At 46.2% G+C, this 23,318-nt stretch overlaps 1 protein-coding gene across 1 annotated transcript in view; it reads left to right on the plus strand.

Annotated features, from left to right (window-relative positions):
* Window positions 1–23,318, plus strand: part of LOC142578277 (fatty acyl-CoA reductase 1-like) — a 55,028-nt gene that overhangs the window by 29,450 nt on the left and 2,260 nt on the right. The window contains exons 6-7 of the mRNA XM_075687678.1: window positions 11,662–11,727; window positions 14,048–14,177. Of these exons, the coding sequence (XP_075543793.1) occupies window positions 11,662–11,727; window positions 14,048–14,177 (196 nt within the window). The remainder of the gene's footprint in view (window positions 1–11,661; window positions 11,728–14,047; window positions 14,178–23,318) is intronic.

A 23,318-nucleotide genomic window follows, 5' to 3' on the forward strand; every position in this document is an offset into this window, starting at 1 on the left:
ACCAATGAATCCTCGATGCTTTCACTGATGGGAGTAGCGATAGGCCGTACGTTGCGCTGGATTCACAGCCATTTGGAAGATAGGTACTTCTTCGTGCTTACCAAGGAAGCGATGATCCCGCCATCTAACCAGCAAAAGTGTGCCTCAAAGCGGAGTGTTAAGCCCCACACTCTTCAACGTAGCACTGTTGGCCTTTTGGATCATTGTCAAGGACCATCCAGGCATTCATCTATGCAAACAATATCTACATCTGCACTCCCGGCGTGACACTCCCCCAGATACGAGCGAAGCTGCCAAAGGCGGTCACACAAACGTCTTCCTACCAGCGCAAGAAAGGCCAGAAAAGCGCCGCTTCGCCGCATTTGCGCGCAAAACAATGACGCCATAAGCGATACTCATAAATGGAAAAATATTTCCATATGAAATACTGTATCCTTGGAGTCATAAAATGCCGCTTGTCTTGGACCACACACATGTCATGCATAGCTGGAAAAGTTGACTGCAGTAACCCATGTACTCAAATTTGTAGGCGCGAAGTCTTGGGGCGCATAAGTGCAGTCGACGCTACAGCTTTACCATGCGCTATTTATGGGCTTTCTAACTACAGCCTGCCCGTGCCGGGTAACAACAGTAAAATGAACTTTCCCACACTCCACCATCTACAAGCCCAAGTTCTACGGACGTGCATCGGCCTCCCTAAGTGTGCATACACAGCAGCCATAATCGCCATAGGTCGTGACCAACCAATAGCAAGGTATATTGCAGTGGACGGTCTAAGAGTACACATTCGACATGTCGTGAAGATAGCCTTTCACACTCTCGCTTGCCTGCCAACGACTAGGCCACATAAGACGTTTAACCTGGCTACTCACGGGGCAAAGTTAGCATGAATTGCGCCCCTGCAGCATGACCTTCGTTGCAACTCTCCATTCACTCCAAGTATGCCTTACCATTCCAGGCATCAAGAAGAGGGCACAAATGCCGTCAACAACCGTTCCTTTCTGTCTATATTTATTACTTCGAGCTTTTTGATTTTTTTCCCTCTTACGCCGGCTTCACCTCTCTCAACGCTGATAAATGTGCCCACTACGGAGGCAGACTCAGGAGAGGCCGTACTGGGGCGCCACCTTTTTTTTGTGTGTCTGCACGTGATTTGCCACGCTAATAAGCGGAAACGTGTGCGTCATCTCATGATGAGCTCACCTAATGAGGGAAGGCACTCACACTTGACAGGGGTGCCGAAGACTTTCAGACGTCGCGGCCTGTTTTACTGACTACGCGGGCGCTTCGGAACCGTCAAAGAAAGAAAACTCCGTTCTACACTTTTCCTGTTTCTTTGTTTTATTCTTCTCTGTTTTAATTCCTGCTTACTTGTTAATTTTCGCTCTTTCTCGCCACTACATATTCGGTGTTCTGAATGCGCATGACGAAGTGACTTCCCTCACTTTGAAAGGTGAGAGTTTATTCTAGATGTATACGCGTTGCCACTGCACGCAAGGTCAGGACGCCCCTGATGAAGGAAGTTCCACTTCCGAAACTCTTGGTGAATTAAACAGTAACTGTTCCACAGCTCTTCCTTGAGCCTTCGTCGAAGTGATTACACACCACGTATATATATATATATATATATATATATATAGTCATATCAGAAGAAGCGCGCAATAACACCAAAGACCACATAGGGGAAGTTACTTGCCATTCTTAGAAGAATAAAAGAAATAAAAGAAAAGAAATGAAAGAAAATAAAAAGCAGTGAAAGCACACGAAAGAAAGAACTCACCGCAGGTAGAGTACAAACCCACATATTCGCACTAAGCGAAGCTCGCACATGCTGTCCTTGGTGTCATTGTTTATTGATTTCTCATGATATTACTAATAAAAATCATGCCCGTCGCCTTTCTTTCTTCTCTTATAGATACACACACACACACACAAACACACACACACACACATATATATATATATATATATATATATATATATATATATGTGTGTGTGTGTGTGTGTGTGTGTGTGTGTGTGTGTGTGTGTGTGTGTGTGTGTGTGTGTGTGTGTGTGTGTGTGTGTGCGTGTGTGTGTGTGTGTGTGCGGACTCGTAGACGCCCCCCCCCCCCTCTTACGCCTCCAGCCCCACGATAATATTCATTGAGTTGCCCGGAAGCGTATACCTTCGCTATTGCAGTACCCAGAGAGAGAGAGAGAGAGACAACTTCATGTAGTTGCCTGCAGAACGACACCATGACTAAATGGCGCCGTGACGCGGGCCCTGACGTCTTCTCAGCGGGTGGTCTCTACTCAACTCCAGCGCGTGTTACTCCCGCGGTCGGTCGCCCTGTGGGGCAACGTTCCGTCGGTTTCGCTCGGCCTTTGTCTTTCAAGAGCCGCCGAGACCTGCTGGACGGCCCAGGTTTGGCTTTCGTGGTCGTAGCATTCCGCCGCAGCCGCGAGTCGCGGAGGAATCGTTGTACTTGTCCAAGAATATTCAATAATGCTTCCAGTGTTCTCAACCCATTCCTCATTTACGTGCACTTCGAAAATTCAACAAAGCACGTTTCGCTTCGTGGGTACAAAGGCCTTCTGAGAATCCTACTGACATTAACGTGGCACTGGTTCGCCTCGTCCTAATGTAAAGGTGTTTCTCTCGCAAAAAAAAAAAATACTAATAAGTCGAGAGAGACAGACACTACTGTCTCCGGGTCGGAATTTATTTGAGCCGTTGACTAAGTGCGTCTACTATCACGCGCTTTTGCAAGGTATTAGGTATATTCCCATCAATCCCACAAAAATTCACCGACGAGTACGGTGTTCCCTGATGCGAAATTTGAGCGCAGCTCTAAACGTATAGCTTTCATTGATTACGAGAAAGCGTTTGATTCAGTCGCAACCTCAGCACTCATGGAGGCATTACGGAATCAGGGTGTAGACGAGCCGTATGTAAAACTACTGAGAGATATCTATAGCGGCTCCACAGCCACCGTAGTCCTCCATAAAGAAAGCAACAAAATCCCAATAAAGAAAGGCGTCAGGCAGGGAGATACGATCTCTCCAATGCTATTCACAGCGTGTTTACAGGAGGTATCCAGAGACCTGCATTGGGAAGAATTGGGGATAAAAGTTAATGGAGAATACCTTAGTAACTTGCAATTCGCTGATGATATTGCCTTGCTTAGTAACTCAGGGGACCAACTGCAATGCATGCTCACTGACCTGGAGAGGCAAAGCAGAAGAGTGGGTTTAAAAATTAATCTGCAGGAAACTAAAGTAATATTTAACAGTCTCGGAAGAGAACAGCAGTTTACGATAGGTAGTGAGGCACTGGAAGTGGTAAGGGAATAGATCTACTTAGGGCAGGTAGAGACGGCGGATCCGGATCATGATACGGAAATAATCAGAAGAATAAGAATGGGTTGGGGTGCGTTTGGCAGGCATTCTCAGATTAGGAACAGCAGGTTGCCATTATCCCTCAAGAGAAAAGTGTTTAATAGCTGTGTCTTACCAGTACTCACTTACGGGGCAGAAACCTGAGGCTTACGAAAAGGGTTCTACTTAAATTGAGGACGACGCGATTAGCTATGGAAAGAAGAATGATGAGTGTAACGTTAAGGGATAAGAAAAGAGCAGATTGGGTGAGGGAACAAACGCGAGTTAATGACATCTTAGTTGAAATCAAGAAAAATGAATGGGGGCATGGGCAGGACATGTAATGAGGAGGGGAGATAACGGATGGTCATTAAGGGTTACGGGCTGGATTCTAAGGGAAGGGAAGCGTAGCAGGGGGCGGCGGAAAGTTAGGGGGGCGGATGAGATTAAGAAGTTTGCAGGGACGACATGGCCACAATTAGTACATGACCGGGGTAGCTGGAGAAGTATGGGAGAGGCCTTTACCCTGCAGTGGGCGTAACCAGGCTGGTGCTGATGATCATGATTGTGCAATATATTGGCTGGCGCGGAAAATCAGAATATAGCGGCACGTTGCAAACGGATCGAGGTGTGGTGCCACGGCCTCGCTGTTCGGTCGATCGCGAGAAGCAGTGCGTGGGTAACGCGTGGTCGCGATTCACAACAGGCGGCGCAGGCGGACCTCGCAAACGACGTGCGCTACTTTGGCGCTATCTCGTAGCCATCGTCACCACACTGCTCGTCTTGCGTGACATTACGCTTCTCTTCTCACACTTTCGTCATGCCCTCACCCTCCGATTTCGTCCTACTGCTTCCGATGCGCGCTCCTCCTCCGCTTTCGTCCTCGCGCTCTCATCGCTCTCGCCGCTTTTTTCCGTCTCCCGCTGGGCTCCACGTTCGCTCTTTCATCCGTTGCGCTTCGTTCGCTCAGTTACGCCGAAAACGCCGACGCTCGACGCAGGAACGACCATCTAAGAGCTGCGTTCTAATATTCGCTGTACATAAATATTTTAATAGTGTGAATACACAAAGGGTGAATGCGTGAATGCACAATAAACTAGATATCGAAAAAGTTCCCGCAGAACCCACGTCGTCATGACTGCCACCGTTAATGCGATTAGCATTCAAGCGATGCAGCGACACACTGTATTGGCACCCCCCAAACAGGTCATGTATGAGCCGTACGTGCATTGCCACTGCCTCTTAGATAGCATGCTTGTGTAGTCTGCTTTGTGACGTCATGTTACTTTGACCGAAATTTCCATTTCCAAGTCCGTCGTGACAAAAGCGGTGACATCACTATCACCGCGGCTTACTCGGGAGCGTGCCCACTTTATTTATTTATTTATTTATTTATTTATTTATTTATTCTTATTCAATAACCTCACAGGCTCCAGCACGAGTATTGTGGTGGGGGCGGATTACACAATGTATATCTTCATAAGTGGAAGCATTAAAAAGAATGGAAAGAGATAACGAGTATATGAGATGTATACTAAGGTACATAAAACAAGGTGACGTTACATAATAGTTAGCGGAACGCGATATACACTATAGGAATTAATGGCGACCTACACAAAGTAAGGGTACATCTCTTGGCAATGCCAAATAGAGAAGTTACCGAGAAGCATGTACATAATTAAGAGAAACTTAATGAAAACAGCGGGTGCATGTGAACGATGTATGCCTGACCCAAACTATAATCACATGTCGTCACCTTGTCATATCTTTTTATATGTACCCCCCCTCCGCACCATATGTCCTTGTATATAACCGCCTTCTTTAACAGTATCAAACAGTTGGTAGTTTGCGCTATGTCCGTCCACGTCCTGTCCTTCCTTAATATCGTGTTTGTAAAACTGAGCGCAATATAACCATGAAAACAACTAGTCAAGAAAAAAATCGCGTTTACATCATGAAGAAAATTAACAGCGTCATGCATGTGGACAATATTGCTAGTGGTAACGCTGATGAATTGAAGGCGTTTGTGTGCCCAAAGATACGTTTGAAGGAGTGGCTGTTGTGCAAGCAGCGAGACGTTCGTAACGGTTGGAAGAGAGAGAGGACGGGCTGGTGCTGACTCTGTGTTATTTTTGGAAATAAGCAGATTAGAGCAATCTTTCTACGTGGCTCGAAAATGGATAAGCACAGAGAAGATTTAGTAGTAGTAACACTGGAATGACGGCTGTATTCTTCGGCGATGAAACGCGCGGCAGGATTTTGAACACGTTCAAGAGCGTTGCTTAGATAGGTTGGATGAGGCGACCAAATTGATGACGCGTATTCAAGTTGAGGACAGACGAATGTTAGATATGTAAGTGATTTGGTCGAAATAGGAGCGTTGTGAAGCTTTCGTTTAAGGTAGCCGAGGGTGCGTGATGCCTGTGCTGTGATTTTATCTGAGTGAGTTGTCTAAGAAAGTTGGGTGGAAGATGCACGCCAAGGCACGTGTAAGACGTTGTGTGTGCTACTTGGCAGCAGTTAAGATCGTAGTGAGATGCCGAAGCTGATTTCTTGTGGGTGAAGGTCATCAGCTTACATTTATCTGTATTAAGAGACATTTGCCAGAGTGAGCACCAATTAGTTACGAACTCCACGTCCTGTTGGAGAGCAGGATGATCAGCTGAAGAAGAGATTTTATGGTCGATTACGCAATCGTTAAAGAAGGTACCCGCTAGAAGATCATTAATGTAAACTAAAAATAACCAAGGACCAAAAGACTACCCTTGGGGACGCCGGAGGTGACATCACTAAGAGGAGATGAGAAGGAATTAGTAACGGTGTATGGTTTACAGAAGGAAAGAAAAAATTCTCACTCCATCTTGACCAAACTGAGCCTGGTGTGGCGGCGGAATTCTGTGTGAGAGTCACTGGCGAACCTGTCAACATTTGTGAGTGATCGCCCTGCTGCACGGGTACCAGAAATGGAGGTGTCCTTTACCGTGGGAGAACTCGAAGCTGCCCTGGCTATTTCGAAACGATCATCCTCTCGAGGCCCTGACGGCGTCCCCTATGCTGCACTGGGACACTTTGTACAAGAGGCAAGAAAGCGTTTCTGAGCAGTTTGAACAACTCATGGCATAGAGGTACACTTCCCCGGCAATGCAAGTTAAGTCGGCTGGTACCTTTACTAAAGGCGGGGAAATCTCCGTTCGATTTGGCGGCATATTGCCCTATCGCTCTGGCCAGCTTCATGGGAAAGGCGATGGATAGGATGATCCTTGTACGTCTAGAATGGTATCTCGACCGTTACAATATCTACCCAGCTTCCATGGCAGGCTTTCGTTGGCGTCGTTCCGCAATTGATAGCATCATTTACCTGACAACGTTTGTGCAACAGGAGGAAAGCAGTAAGCGTATATCAGTTACACTCTTTCTAGGCATGAAAGACGCATATGACGACGTTGCACAACACGCTGTCATCAACTCCCTGGAGACTATTGCAATTGGCGGCCGCAAGCTTCGCTGGTTATCCGACTATATAACTCGCCGGTCGTGCTTTCTTTTGTACAAACAGAAGATGGCCCCACAGCTGAATATCACCCTTACTGCGGAGTGCCTCAAGGAGGAGCATTCAGTCCAACTTTGTTCAATGTGACACTCATTGGACCAGCTGAAGTTTTACCTGAAGCAATTTACCTCTCGATAACCAAGATGACATCTGCCTTTCGACGTCTGTGGTAACTCGCCTTCAGGTTCGCCCGCGATTGCAGCGGGCAGCAACTTTGTCATCAGCATACCTTTAGACGCAAGGCTTAACTGTATTGACCGAGAAATGTGCATTGATTGGGTTCACACGTAAACCTATGACACCATACCCAGTCTCCATTAGTGGACACACTATCACCTATAGAAAGACCCATCGATTCTTGGTTGTAATAACCGATCGAAATCTTTCATGGAGCCCTCATTGCACGTACCTGAAGAAGAAGCTGTTGTCGACTGCTCAGGTACTGAGACTCATGTGCGGGAAAACATGGGGCACATCTTCACGCTCTATGCTTTAGTTGTACAGAGCTCTATTCCTAGGCTATTTACACTACAGCCTTTCAGTTTTGTCCAGTACGTGCAAGTCAAATATTCGCTCATTGGAGAGCTTACAGGGTCAAGCACGGCGCACGTGTTTAGGACTTCCTCGCTGTGCATCAACAGCTGCAACAATCGTGCTCGCCAAAGATTATTCCATCCAAGCATACGTTGCTGTAGATTGTCTCAGGACGCATATATATCACCTTTCCCGCGTCCCTGATCATCACTTGGCGTTCTCGCCATCGCAGAGACCGCGTGCAACGTTTTCTGAAGTTATATTCACCCATACAGATTGGCTTCCGTTAGGATACATACCAGCAGCAAGGCCTTCATTGCCCTTGTGGTGTCTCCAACAGCCTCAGGAGCGCCTAAGTAATCCGGGTGCAAAGAAGAACGCCAATCACCCAACAATAGCTCTGAAACAGATGACGCTGCTATTAATAAATGCGACATACGGGGACTGAATACAAATCTATACTGATGGTTTGGTCTCACCTACCAGCTCTTCCGGTGCCGTTGTCATTCTGGCTACGAAAACCACAATCAAGTTCAAACTGTCCCTCACGGCAACATCCACAGCGGTAGAGATTGCTGCGCTGCGTGCTGCTGTCAAATATCTCCTGCAAGAGACACCTCGGAAATCAGTCATTTTATTGCGACTCTAAGGCAGCACTTCAGAGTCTGCATTTTGCCCTATACCATAGGATTCATGAGCAGCTGACATCTGAAATAAGAGAAGATCACTATCAAGCTATCGCTAGAGGACATGCAATTATATTCCAGTGGCGACCTGGACATACCGGCATTCCTAGCAATCACCTCACCGACAAAGCAGTCCGGTCTGCCAAGCTGGATGTTCCAATCCCCTTATCAAGAACCGACGCTGCAAGAAAGCTTCATATTGTGGGTAAAGCTATGACACACAAATACTGGTCTTCTCCCAACCTCCTGAAGTGTCATCTTCATAGGCTGGATCCATCCTTAAAGCTACAAGTGCCATCAAAAATTTCCCGCTCTGAGGCGACAGTATTGTGCCGCCTCTGGCTCGGGATGGCATTTACGAAGCCCTACTCGTTCCTCATTGGAATGGGGGATACGCCCATGTGCGGCTCTTGTGGAACCACAGAAACGATTGGACATATCCGATGTATCTGTCCCCAATACAACGTCGAGCGCGAAGTCCTCCGGGCAGCACTGAACCAGCTGGACTCAATACGATTTTCCGTATTGAAGATTCTTAGACCCTGACCGTACGCTTCGATGACACATAAAGCCATGAAAGCGCTCTTGAAATGTCTGAAGTCGACAGGTCTTGGGAACCATGTGTAGACTCGGGGCGAACCTTCCACTGTATGCGAAACTGCGCGCTCTCTCTCACTCTTCATCACCATACCCCCTTCCCCCAGTGCAAGGTAGCAAACCGGACGTGCGTCTGGTCAACCTCCCTGCCCTTCCTGTCTTCTATTTCTATCTCTCTCTCTCTCTCTCTCTCTTGCTGTCGGGTATCATGACATCATGGATCGAAGTGAACCGGTACTGAAGCCGGCTCCTCCCTCATGCTTCCTCTGCACACGCTCCGCCATCTAGCGGTGAGCCCGCAAAGTCAGCGCGAAGTCCCCTTCCTCTTGCACGCCTTCCGAAGTGCGTGGTGCGCCGGCGAGTGTGAACACTGATAATTAATTCCTCCTAGCCAACGGGCATTTGTAAAGCAGCGATAAAGTGCCGTGCTGACGCACTTGAGGAATTTGCGTGTCGAAGGTTCGGTTCTGCCGAGCACCAGATAGATATTAAAGAATATTTTTCCCATTACGTCGGCGTAAATAGGCTTGTGGAGAGCCATCACGTTCGCCGAAGTAGGCTAAGAATGCTATTCGCATTAAGCAAGTTGTGGCGATGTGTTCATTCCCCGAGTGACTAATTTGTGACGAATTTATTCCCCGAGTGTCAAATGCTCATATGCGAAGCCCGGCACAATGCAAATGCGTTCGTTATATTGAAGTATACTGTGTTCTAGACGAAAAAGAATGAGTGCGCTGCTTGTAAGTAGAAAAAAGCGGACGGAATACCGCTTTTTCCTGTCCGCTCTTTATTATCCCGCTTTTCTTGTTTTTCAGGCGTGTAGATGTATAGCAAGCATAAATTCAGGCGCACTTGCAATATTTATTTATTTATTTATTTATTTATTTATTTACTTATTAGAATAAAGAAATATTTAAATATTGCCTTGAGAGCACAATTTGGCCTGTTCAGGTGGGCTATCTGAAGAGGCGTACCATATTTCCACGGACAATCGCAATGCCAAGGTGGCTATAATTGAACAAAAAATCACTAATTAACGTTCTTATTTGTTCCTCTTGTTAGACGTTTAAATGATGAAATTCAGCAGACGTGTAGTTACGCTTCCCAGCAGAAATTTTAAGACAAGCACCGATAATCACGTGAGCGACTCCATAATGTGGCACGAAATATATTGGCGTTCCATTTAACAGTTCCACAAGAGTCTCCCTCTAAGAGTCGGGAATAAATACTAACTGCAAGGCAAATTCATAATTAAGACCATTTTGAAGACCGATATCTTGAAAGATGGCGCTAGTCTCAAGATTTCCTCTAGGCAAATGAGGCTTCACCACCTCTCGCTTTCACTTTCGCAGTTGGAACAAGGGAATAAATTACAACGTTTATTCGCGCACTATTTTAATAATTTAGATGGTCGCGTAAGTTGGCCATGCAAGTAATGTCTGCGTGTTCATTCAATCTTCTTGAACGGACTGAAATGCGTTGTACTTCTCAGGCGATCTTCAAAAAAACAAGTCTGTTCCGGCAGAACAGATAGCCATAGCCATCGCCATGGCAGACCCGACATTTACCCATGTCCTCACGGATTCGCGTGCTGCAATTCGTGCTTACGAAAGCGGCAACGTATCGAAAGAGGTAGCGCATATACTACTAGCGAGCTGAAAAGATTGCGAACGATGCCTCTCCTGGTTCCCCGCTCACATGGGGAAAGGCATTCACACGCAAAAACCCAATCTCAATGAAACGGCCCACATCCGTGCGCGAGAACTTGCCCGCCGCGACGGTCCCACGGCCTCCGAGGGGCTGGAAATTCAATTTAATGACCCGCTACTAACTTACCAAGATATCACATCACACTATCGAAAAGGTAGAATGAAATACCCGCTCCCGCACGCCAAACTCGAACGCGCGCAGGCGGCCGCGTTTCGAATGCTGCAAACGGACTCGTATCCGTCACGAGGCCTACTAAGCCACTACAACTCAGAAATCCCGGCAAATTGCCCAGACTGCGCAAAACTCTATTGCCCACTCTCGCACATGCTTTGGCAATGTACCGCGTTACCAGAGGGCCCTCTCTCCACTGAGCCCGAATGGGAAGCAGCCCTCAAAAGCCCGGACCTCAAACTCCAACTCAAGGCCTTCCAGAGGGCCCAAGAACTGGCGGAGCGTCACCACGTTCCCGTCCCGACTTGGGCGTCGCCTACGGTTTCGGCCCAAGGAGCTCCCCGCGTGCGATCTCCAACGGCTTAAACCTCCTCAGGACCTCAATAAAGTTTTTGACTGACTTCCGGCTACAAAAAGGAACTACGCAAAGAAGTGGTACTGCTCGCGGCGAAATAGAGATATTGCATAATAACCTTCACGCGCATCTGCGACCACTCTGTGAGAATCCATGCGAGACTGCACTGAGAGGATAGCCAGTGGCAGCTGCTTTATGGTGCACAAATATATTTCATTGGTTGCTTCACACGAAAAACCAACTGCATGTGCGAACGATGACCGCACGCAGCGGGCGCGAATTCTTATTTTATAAAAATAAGGCGTGTGCAAAGTGACCAGTGTCTGCAGGCAGTCAGCGCAGGGCCAATAATATCGCAATTACCAAATTCCGTTGTTTCGAAGACACTTGAAGAACTTTCCAGCAGGGTGCCTGCGCGGTGAATAGTTTCAGCACCAGGAGCCAAAATATGAGGATCGCGTTGGGTCATCCCTCATACCACGTCAGAGGCGCACTCCCGTATGATGGCACCGCGGTATGTCCTCGCACCAAATGGTGCCACATATTCTGTACAGCATCGCAATTCTTTTACTCATACTGTTGCGTTCGTATTATTTTCGCAATTGACACGTACAGTGCCAAGTAACGTGTATCTTTCTGTGTGCTTTCTCTTTCTCTACAACTTGGAGTTGACATCGATAACAATTTCTTTTTCGCAGGCCAACGCAGCTGAAGGTATACAACTGTACGAGCAGTGCGGTAAATCCACTAACGTGGGGTGAGCTGTATGCGCAAGTGAAAAGTAACGCTACGCAACGCCCTTTGCCGAACCCGCGTCGCTTCCCCATTGCGACCGGCAGCAAAGTGTTGTATCGTCTGAGCCTGTGGCTTTTGCGTTACGTGCCTGCGTTGCTTGGAGACGTGGTCTTGCGGTTGACTGGAAGAAAAGCTAGGTTGGTTCTGCAAGCATGTTGTGTGGCTTAACTAGTGATATTTAGACATCCCCTGAAACTTGAACGTGTTCTTGGTGCATTATTTGTTAGAGCAGACTAAATTCGAAATGTAAAGTAAATGGACTGTACATAGAATAGTCCTGCATACAAGCTGGCGTCATCCGGTTCCTGTGAGGACACAACTCTTCTGGAAGCGGGTGTTCCGGCGCCTCATCAAAGTCGTCGTCTGCGATGCATAATTGGAGGGCGCAATGCGCAAGCCGTGCAAGCAAGCACAAGCAGGTGCGGTGGGGTAGAGGGCGCGTATCCCGTTGCGTCCAGTTTGACCCTCCCCTTGCGTTTATTTCGCAGTCTTGCGTGAACTTGTTGCGACGGACCTCGGGCTCTACCGCACTTGAGAAATGACGCTCTTTGGGAGCGAGTGCTGCAGAAGCTTTTGCAGGGCTCGATCCGGCGGCAGCCTGCAGGGTGTCCTTTCTCCTCGTTTCGATGTGTTTGTCAGTAGCCGGCGCGCCGCACGTTCTACTTTCGCAGATGATTCGCCCACTAGATCTGCGAGGGACCGGCCCCATCACGTAGGCATTTCTTGAACCTCCCTAGTGGTTCCGCAACGTGGAGTAGCAGAAAAGAGTTACGCCAATCACGCCGACCTCTCCAGCTTTATCTCATTAACATTAATACTTCCCTCCCCCCCTCTCTCTCTCTTTATAGTGGTCGGCGTACTTCAGTGGTGATACACAGGCCTACCGATGGCATAACTTCGTGGAGGGAAAAGAGGGGAAAGCGTGGACAAGGGAGTGGTAGGGCTGAGGAAAGCTTTCAATCTGTACTTGTAGTGACCCCTTTATAGTTGTTCTTGCAGAGATTGTTTAAAGCTTTGCGGCTGCTCTGTCACCTACTGCCTCCTCAGCCTCTATAAGCAAGGGGTGAAGTATGTGTCTCAGCTTACCAGGTAACTTAAACCGTGAAACTTTTCGAAGAATGCAAGGCGGCAACAAACTTTTTTTTTCAAAGTCCTAGCTACCAGGCACTGAGATAAGAGAACAGAAAAGGCAGCGAGGTCTATCGGACGGACTTTCGGTTGGCTACCCATCCCTGGGGAAAGAGAACGAGCTCACGCGCACAGTATCAAGCACAGGCCCATTGGCTCCAGTAAAGTCAATAAAGCTCGTGTGCGTTTCTTTGTTGACGATGAGTGAGGCCCAGGATACGTGCCTACCACCACGAAGTTACTTGCTCAGAATGGTGGTAACGTAGAAAACTGCAGTTTGCCATTTTTTTTCGGGGGTCCTAAAGCTGCACGTGTCGGCTGGGAAAAAATGAGAAACCGTATTATGTTGGGATTCTTTTCGACCGAGTCTATTCTTTTCTCATCACCCATCGCACAAGTGACCGATACCGGCGATAATGTAGGCGTGGCGTCTTGACAGCCAGTGAAAAACGACAAAAATAATGACAAGTCAACATAATCGTTACTTGATAAAGATATTAGGTTCCTTTCACAGACAAATCACTGCGAAAACGCTTGTAAGCAGATGTTCTGGTAACTGTCGTATTTTGATTTTTATATGCAATTTTAGCATAGTGGCATCTTTTGCAGCAAAACTCCACATCTTGTAGCAGTAGGTCGCAGTAATATCTTCGTAATGCATAATTTAGTATCAGTTACAAGTATCACTGATCGCATTTTCTTTTTGGATAAGACTGAATTCTTCAGGCATTCTTTATTTCAACTAAGAATATGTCATCACTAACTTCGCTAACATAGAGAACGTTGTTCAGTCATGACGATTTTAGATGCCGGGTGCACCCGTAAATTGGCGTACATCAAAGCAACTATATTTAGAAAAAAAAATATATGACTCTTATCAGACCAAGAAGGTTTAGTGAACCTTACGCTTGTAAAACCACTCACATACCTACGTTGTTTGTTTGTTTTTATCTGCGACGCGTCGTCAGGCTACCATGTCGGCAAACAGTGAAGTGTAGCGTGGAGAGCAGTTTTTGAGCGTAAGAAGTACTAATGTGCACCAAATTTGCAACAAGCGAATAAACGCGAAACTAGATGTCGTGACTGACAAAAGGGTCTACGAAATGAGCAAGTAAATTTGGGGTACAGTAAAGCAGCCGATTTAATTCTTCTTCTTTACAGTCTAGTTGACCGGTATCTCAAGGCTGTTAACGGCATGGACGCCACGAGCTTTTACACCACCAACAGCTGGCTGTTTCGATCAGACAATGTCGTGGGACTAATCAACGATCTGCCTCCAACAGACGAGCAGGTGCGCTCTCCGGTGTTTTATGTCTATAGCTTATTTTGCTCGAAAACATTAACGAATACCCCCTTGACGGGTAATTTCGGCTACTGACAGAGTGGGTGCAGAAAGCAAAATCGCACCGCCGGCACTTGTATAGTGATGAACAGTGGTAGAACAAGGAATGTCGCTGAAGCCAGTGTTTCGACAAGGGCAAGTCCCCTTGTCGAAACCTGGATTGCCGCAACCCTCGTTGTTCTATTCCTCTCATCGCTTCAAGCATTGGTCTTCCTGTGAACTTATGCCTTGTTTGACCACTGGCACCTGCAGCCACGTACAGCTCTCACGACCGAGACCCGAGTTCACAGAACTGTCATTACGCTAGAACTGTTCGTAAGAGCAGCTGTCACCCAATCGCGACGTCGGACGTATACTCTGCGTTGCACAAATATGAGGGCGAGGTGTACATAACTGTTTCAGCTAAACCGCTGGATGACTTACGCTTGAACTTGGCTCACAGGGCGCATTTTTTCCTTTAATACCACGTTTTCGAGCAATGATTGTTTGTATTGTTTACAATAAAGCCTAAAAGCGCGTTGTCTGTAGCGAAAGGCAATAAGACAGATGTAGATTGTATACGGCGCAACTAGGATGCCTCGATACCTTGCTTCTCAGTGCAGTGTGATGACACGCCCAGTTGCGCCATCACATAGTGTCTGAACGCTCAAAAGCGCACCGCTATGGACAGCGACAATTTAGATTCAGCGCACAATGATAGCGTAAAAGTTAGTTATTTTTGCACTTTGCATGCCACGTGAATTTTAGTGTTTACATCTCACCTTAAGAATATATGTCGAACGTTTACAGTAAAGCATGTGCCAAAATAAGTTTAGAGCCCGGCAAATATAACTAGTCGCTTTTCCTGTGATTTCGTTTGCGCTCACAAACGTGCGTCCTAAACAAGGTTTACGCATGTGATGTATACTTCGGGTGTAGGTGTAGCCCTTCGAAGAGACTGATGGAGCTTGTCGCACCCAGCTCATAGCGACCGTAAAGCTATAGATACGGAATGTACAGCACACCTGTCAAAGGCTATACGAGGAAAATAGGTGAATAAATACGGCAGCTTAGCCAATAACGGGAGGTGCTGTAGTTATCGAGATTCAAATCGTGTATGTGAAAAATAATAATGATAAGGAGCTCGTGGACGAAAACAGTGCTGCATTAGCAGAGACAGACTTTATGAGTGAGACGCAACTTCACCGGGGAGGTTTCCATCGCAGGCGCAGCAGATAAATTTCAATGTGTTCTAAATTCAAAAACTCTGGTGTTTAGGGAGTCTAGGTGTACGAGAAATTAAAGCGCACGTGAAGATTTACGCGGTGTACCATAAGTAAAGCATCACATTTCAAACGTTTTTTTTGTACCTTTGATTTTTTAAATGTTTCTCCACGTCATTTCTTCAAACAATTCTGGTATTTTTCTTTTACACCTCGACCGAGTTTTATGGCACACCATAGACTACATTGACACGCAATCTCATCACCGAGCGACGCAGGACACCTTGGTTTCGAGGTCACCAAAATTGTTTTAAAAATTCCTCCTAGATTGTCCACTGAGTTTTAAGTAGTGCAGACCTAAGGACTGACTCTGACGTGCTAATGCTTGCTTTGTGGCCACTGTTCACTTTAAGGAAATTGTGAAAAGAGAATCGAACGCCAGCCACCGAGGTCATCAAAGGACTGGCCTTGGAGCGGAGTCTATCGGTAACAACCTGGAATAGAGCCATGCGAAGGAACTTCGAAGATGTTCCCCTACAAGTTCTAGGGAATATATGTACTGGCGGAGGTGCAGAGAGACATCTAGAGAAAGGGTTAATGATACTAAATGGAGAGAGGTTGGCCTGAGGCACGCTACTTCTTCTAGCTACTGTGCGCTAGGGAAAGAGGAAGAGGGAAGAAAGAGGCGCATGATGGGCGACAATGACGAGAGAAGGAGGATGTAAAGCATATATAGCAAGCAATTTGGTCTGCTCGAAGCCTACAGTCCAGGCCCGTAGCTTTTAAGAAGTCAAGTAAGGGCTGGATGGCCTTAAAAGTCGATTTAACTAAAGTCTGGCGAATCGTTAAAATAACGTCCTCCGACAACGGTGGGCTGTCGAAGCGCCAACTTTTGTCGCGCTTCCACGTACCGAGGGCAGTCACACAGCACATGGCCATTTAATTTACACTGCAAAGCTCACAGTCTGGAGGCTCGGTGCGTCGCGTGAGGCGCAAAGGTCGATGGGAAAAATCCAGGCTGCTGTTGGCAGGGGCCCCGAAGGGGGAAGGAACACTTGGCAACTGGTTTCACCGATCAGAAAATTTTCACGGTGGAGGTCCCGCAGAACACTCAGTACTCTCGTGTGCTTGATCCGACGTGAAAGCTTGCGAATCAGCAAATTGGATAGTTTATCAGAACTCGCATCTGGCGTCTGTCGTCGCTTGAGGTGGACGAGGCGCATTTCTATCGTTATGTTATTTTATTTTATTTAGGGGAGGGGGGCAGGAAAGCCATACAAAGGGCAAAAATTGACACTGAAACATACCTTAAAGAGATAATTCTGTGGCCTCATTCCCATCCCTGGTCCCCGTCCGAATTCAGCAAGCAGTCCTTGACTTTGTATCAGTGCGGTGCCGCGGCTAAAGAATCAAACAGCAAATCGACACCACAGCAGCGGAATAGCGCTCTCGAGCCTGTCTTCATTCCAGGTGAATAGTGCCTGATGAACTTCCCCTACTTAAACACAATCAACTCTCTTGTGGGGCTGTTCTTGTAGAAGAGGTCCGGACCCATCAGCAAACTAGCGTGGTGTTCCTGAAAGCATCGCTAGAGGGATAATGAAGAATAATTCCCCTGAGGATACCTGGCGGGTCGCGATGGAAGCCCATCCAGAACATTTAAAGGCAATTATCAAGACCAAGAGCAGATATGTAGAATAAGATGTTTTGCATTGCATTGCCTGTGTATCACGTAAATATCCTGCAAAATATTTCTGAGATTTTGTTACTGTCAACCAAAGTTCTAGGCAAAATCTTGACATTATACATAGCGCTCCCTGTAGGTGTACGTTAAAAGGACACTAAAGGCAAATACTAAGTCAAGCTATAAAGTGATAGATTAGTGCTCTAGAATCTCTAAGGCGTCAATATTATCGCGAACAGAGCCCTAATAGAGAAATCGAGGTAAATGCAGGACATGATTAGAGACTCCCCCGGGACATCCAAGCACTTGCGCGATGACGAAAGCACTCCTTAGTCAAAATCTGTCACTGGTACCGAACTACTCGTTGCAAAAAACAAAACATCCTTGTATTGTATTATTATTATATGAAATAACATGCTACTTGTCCAGTTCCATTTCATCTTTAGAAAGAATAACTCATTGGAAGTTACCGTTGACAAGACGCGGGCCGTCGAAAGGTTCCGTTTTCGCTCGACAATGCGCCGCCCCCGCTGTCGTGTTTGAGTACTTTCCTGATCGCGTAGCGCTGCGCTGGTTTTGCTGCCTCGCGAAACTGGCACAAACTGCAAGTAGCGGAGAACTTACCTTCCATGTGATATCGCGGGATGCCCGAACGGTCTACGCCCCGCCCCGTGGCCGAAAAGCAGTTGCAGCGGCGAATCCGCCGCTATGTCTTGACTTGCTGCAGCCGTCTGCCGGGCGCCGTTTTACTCACCGACTGCAGCAAAGGGTGGGGATGGCGTATGCAACGTCACCACTCCCCCGGTCGGGTGGCGGAAGATTTGAATTTGGAAAAAGGTATTCGAACCCTTCAGATACAATTTTCTCGTAGACTAAGTATTTTCTTGGCACGAAATAAGCGTTACGAGGTTTCTGTATAGGTATCTAAACAGTCTACGTCGACTTATTATTTGCCCTTTTGTGTCCCTTTAAAGAAACCCAGGTAGAACAACAATTTTTCCAGACTCGCCTACTACAGCTTGCCTCAAAATCCGATATTGGTTTTGGCATGTAAAACACCAGAATTATATTTTTAAATATTTGGAAGGTAAAAGCAATGCACAATGCATGACCTTTAAGCACAGATACATTGAACATCGTTGGAGACATAGCCTAAAGTATACGCTCATGTGTTCGGCTTGTGAATATTTCAGACGTGCTGGCCAACTATAGCGCCTAAATGCTTTGCTGGAAAACAGATTTGTATTACGTTATAAACCTAGATATGAGCACAGCGATGTGAAAAAGAGCAGCGGAGTGACACATCTCAAAAAAAGAAAGGAAACGTTTATTGCCAAAATGTCTAGCTGTCACTTCGCTGAAACTACAGGAAGACATCCTGGAAACTACTGACGTGCAGTTCCAAGCAGCTCACCAATGCGTCCACCTGTCTGAAGCCACAGGAGGCCATAAACATAAATTTGAGCGCATTGACAAAACAAACGCTAAAGTTGCGCACGTGCCAAAACACGAAAACATATCACTCCAAGTTTAAAACATGTAACAGTTTTATGGCGACATACATCCTCCTGGTTACATCCGTCTGGTATAATCTGTGCAAGTAAACGCTGAACTGCAATGACAAAACTCCCCAAGAATTTCTTCGTAACATTTGGATGCTCAGTGCACGCTATTATTCGAAATAACACATTAAAGCTGAGCAAGTTTCCCGTTGACTTGATTAAATGCCTGGGGCGGTAAATGCCTATGGGGTTTAGTAAATTTGCTGAACCCTGTTTCACGCGAAGACACAAATGTAAGACATCGTGGCATACATGAATAAGGTTTTTTTTTCTTGCTCGCTTTCTGTTCCTGGTCGCAGAGAAATCTAAAACACAGGCGCCGCTTTTCCAATGCGTTGGTACCCGACGATGCGCAACAGCGGGTCACGATGAAGCGTTTCTAGCCGTGAAGCTATCCCCCACATTCATCTCACGTCGCGAGCCCGACAGGCCAACTCAGCGAACACGTCCGCGGCGCCGTGGAAAGTATAAACGCCAGGCGACGCAACAGCGCCGAACTGAGTAATGCTGGCACGTGTAACGACCACTGCAGCAGCTCCGCCACAGTATGGCGACGGTGCGGCGCGGGCCTGGTCAAAGGACGTCACCGTGTCGCTGCCCTGAACGGCCGGAGGCAGCGATGCTACAAAATTACGAAATCGAGGTGCCGGCCTGCTACAAAACAGTGGCGCTGTGTGTCGCCGTCATAGCGAAAAGCGCGTTTCACCATAGCGATGGCAGATGGCGCCACCTTTCTACAGTTTGCTAGATTCTATATTGCACTGTTATTGTTCCTCAGCGGCAAACGCGACTTTTTTTTTTCAGTGCCATCACCGCACACGGTTGTTATTATTATGAGCAAAACAGGCAAGGATGCTCGCAAAACGTAGTTTTATGCAGATGCCGCTGCCAAATCCTACCTGTCTGCTAAATTTGAGTGGGAATCACCGAGTAGTTTAGCTGAAACAACCATGTACCCTTATTTACGCAACACTAAGTGTTATTAGATAAGGTGGTCTACCAATAGAAAACAAAACTTACGAACGTTAAATATGCGAACACGCGCCCTAGTATTTACAGATAAGTCTGTGCCTGCAGTCAGCTCGGGTCCTCTGACCATTCACACAAAGAAGTTCACTTTTTTATATATAAATATATATTCAGGGCGCAGGATGTGGGTGCGTTCTGATACTGCTGCCATGCGTGCGGGGCTAATCCCATGAAGTGTCTATGATATTAATTTTCCTAATGCCATTATACCTGAAGTCGCTGCGACACGCACGCTTTTAATGACGTCAAACGATGGCTGCAGTGAAGGCGATAAGTTTGTTCGATAATCCTAATATCACCAAAAGCGTTTATTCGGCAAATGTTCGAAAAATTACAATAAGACATTCTTAGTACGGGATATGTAGAATTACTTCAATTTATTTCACAAATGTATGTTTTTCTGTGTGTGTGTGTGTGTGTGTGTGTGTGTGTGTGTGTGTGTGTGTGTGTGTGTGTGTGTGTGTGTGTGTGTGTGTGTGTGTGTGTGTGTGTGTGTGTGTGTGTGTGTGTGTGTGTGTGTGTGTGAGTGCAATCGTAACTGTTAACATTGGAAGCGACGTTAATGTTGTCCTGAACTATAACTGGAAGCGAGCGTAAGCGTTCAACGGCGGAATAAATTTTGAGAACCACAATGCGCCTAAAAGGGCAATAAGTCTTAACGGCAATAAGCATGCATGTGTGGAGCCACCTGAATGTCTATAAACTTCAAAGCAATAAATAGTTAATCTCATATTTCTTGTGCCCGCGTGACACTAGCAACAAAGCATCATAATACAGAACTCACGAGTATCACTCTATACGAGCAGTGACACCATTTTTATTAGGAATATGAGCGCGAAAGACCTTTGAAAATTCTTTAAATATCTGAAGCAACTCTATTATTATTATTATTATTATTATTATTATTATTATTATTATTATTATTATTATTATTATTATTATTATTATTATTATTATTATTATTATTATTATTATTATTTAATTGCCTTTCCAGAACTGCCATAAAAGAGCACGGAAGTTAGTTACTCTATATATCTTCATTGCGTAAGCGTCTAACCGAGATTAGAGGCTTTCTGCTATAACAACAAATTTTTTTTTGTCGAACAAACAGCATGGTAGTTTCAGTATAGATAACTGAAGAGTGTATTCTAATTCACTCACTGCTCGCCATTTGCATTTACTCTAGCGGAGGTTGAATGTGACGGATGCAGTGACATTTCGTGAATTCCGTGCTTCACCAGAAACGATTCCGACGGTTTAGACGAGAATATATAGCATGCTGTCCATTTACCGGCAGAAAACATCTCGGGAGGGAATGAATTTGACAGCTTACATCTGAGGTAGGAGGCGGCCTTTAGAACAATCTTCTTTTTGCGAATACTTCTTTGCATGCGCAGCTTGCAACACAAATATTGAACAGAAAAAAAATACACACAGATAAACTTTAAAATATGGCTTTTGGCCACTCGCTGACAAATGACACTATGCTTCCCTGCTGCAATAAGTCAGCAGTCATGAAGACAAAAATTTCTTGCAGGAGTTTCTGTCCGTTTTTCAAAGCACGAACTCATTTGTTCTAGTATGTGTAAGAGCTGAATGTTTCCATTCATTATAGCCGTATAACGTTACAATACTGATATCACTATTCATACAGTTGTTCAACCTTGACGTCCGGAATTTGGATTGGTGCCAGTATTGGTATAACTACGTGACAGGCATTCGCAAGTACCTTTTGAAGGTCGACGATAAAGAACTCCCTCAAGAGCTTTAAGTCTGAGAAGGTAAGCACACGAATCCGTTCAAGTTGTTATTCGGAAGGCGGACTTTCATAATTTTCTTAGGGAAGAGCCCCACTACGTCCAACGTATACAAAAATGTATGAAGCGAGCATCTCAGCTATAGCTTCAGACACTCAAAATATTTTAAAGAAACACTTGGTGATTGCGTACAAGCAGCATGCAGTCAAATGAGCGAGAGTGCATGCAATAACCGATATCACCGATCGCATGTTGCCAATGTAAAGTTCGCGAGCTGCTTTAAGTCGACTTCTAGGTGAGGTAGGAATTCTGAAAAACAAATTTATGTATACGCACATTACATTCTGGAACAGAAGCTTACGGGACACGGGTTTGACGGCAATGTTGTTTTTCTGATCCCTAATATCAAGACGCTTCCGATTCAATTAATCACTGTGCAGAGCTTAAAGATTACTGCACGCTGATACACCGAATTCGAGGCTATGGACCCAGGCTTAGCAGTGATTCAGATTTTTCGCACAGCTCGTGTCGCGTAAACTTTTTTGGCTCACCGTATGGGCTGTATACCGCTTTTTTTTCTTCTTGCTTTCTTTTTTGTTATATTTTTACGTACTGCCGTGTTATTGCGGAGTTGAGAGTCAGGAAAATCAGTGGAGACTAGCTTAGTGTTCCTTGGTGAAGCGAAGAGCCAGTCAACGCGGCTTTGTCAAAACAAGCTTGCGGTGGCATAAAAAATTGAACCGTAAATAGAAAGTGCAGCGGAAACCTGTTTTTCGAACTTGCCGCTGTGCCTCATTGCTGTCTTTCTTTTTTTTTTTTCATGATTATTAATCAGCGGCCGTGATAGGGTTCAGCCCTGTGGAGCACGACATCACGGATCCAGTTTACGGTAGCTGCGGCGCACATGCACTGAAGAGGCACACATACAAAGAAGTTTCTGTTCAAGAGCATAGGTACGGCATTTGTGGCCCGTACGTCGCAGCAGCCACGCAGGTGGAATGCATGTTTCGTTTCCGCAGCAACAGCGTACGGCTGCAGCCGACAAGGCGTCCCTAAGATAACGTCACGAAGCGGCGGACCAACCACGTGCAACGAAGGCGCCCACGAGATCCTCCGCGGCGGCTGCTCCAGTTTATTCAATAAATGAGGTGTTTACGTGCAGCTTAGATCACTTGTTATGCGATAGAGTAATTATGGAAGCTAAAGCCAACAAAAATGTTCGCTAAGATGATTTTTGTTCAAAATGGGCTTCATGTTTTCTTTGGGATTGGTGTTTCATGGTAACGAGACCTGGAATGTTAAGCAGTGGAAGGAAATGGCAGTGGAATGGAATTCTTACAATGTCCCGGCCGAGTCTAGAGAACAAAGTAAGTAGGTGTCAGAGAGGCCCATTAAGGAGTAACACATACATAGTGTCAGATGCTCAGCGATATAAGTTTGCCCGACGGTTGGTTTCGAACCAAGGTTTTCTCAGCACAGCAGCCCGATACTCTACCCATTACACCACCGACTACCCAGTGACCCAAATAGGCGGGAAAACGGTTATAGATACCAATAGGTACCTATCTGAAAGTGTGTGAAGTTTATTAAGAATGCTCATCGTAAACAATAATACATTTTATACTACCGCATCCCTCCCCTCTAACAAACTGCTCTAAACCGCTGGGCTCTTGTCCAGTCCCCCTTCGTAGGTAAACGCCCTCACACAGCAGTTAATGAGCCCGCGACGCATATAATGTAACCCTCATCATCTGCACTATCGCTCGTTCTGGCCTCCGAAATACATTCTCAGACGCCACTGCTCTCCGAGCCTGTGCGTAGCGCGACACCTTGACAAGCTCTATTGTTGAGCGCCA

Source organism: Dermacentor variabilis, chromosome 4 (genome assembly GCF_050947875.1).
Source record: "Dermacentor variabilis isolate Ectoservices chromosome 4, ASM5094787v1, whole genome shotgun sequence".
NCBI classification, from domain to species: domain Eukaryota; kingdom Metazoa; phylum Arthropoda; class Arachnida; order Ixodida; family Ixodidae; genus Dermacentor; species Dermacentor variabilis.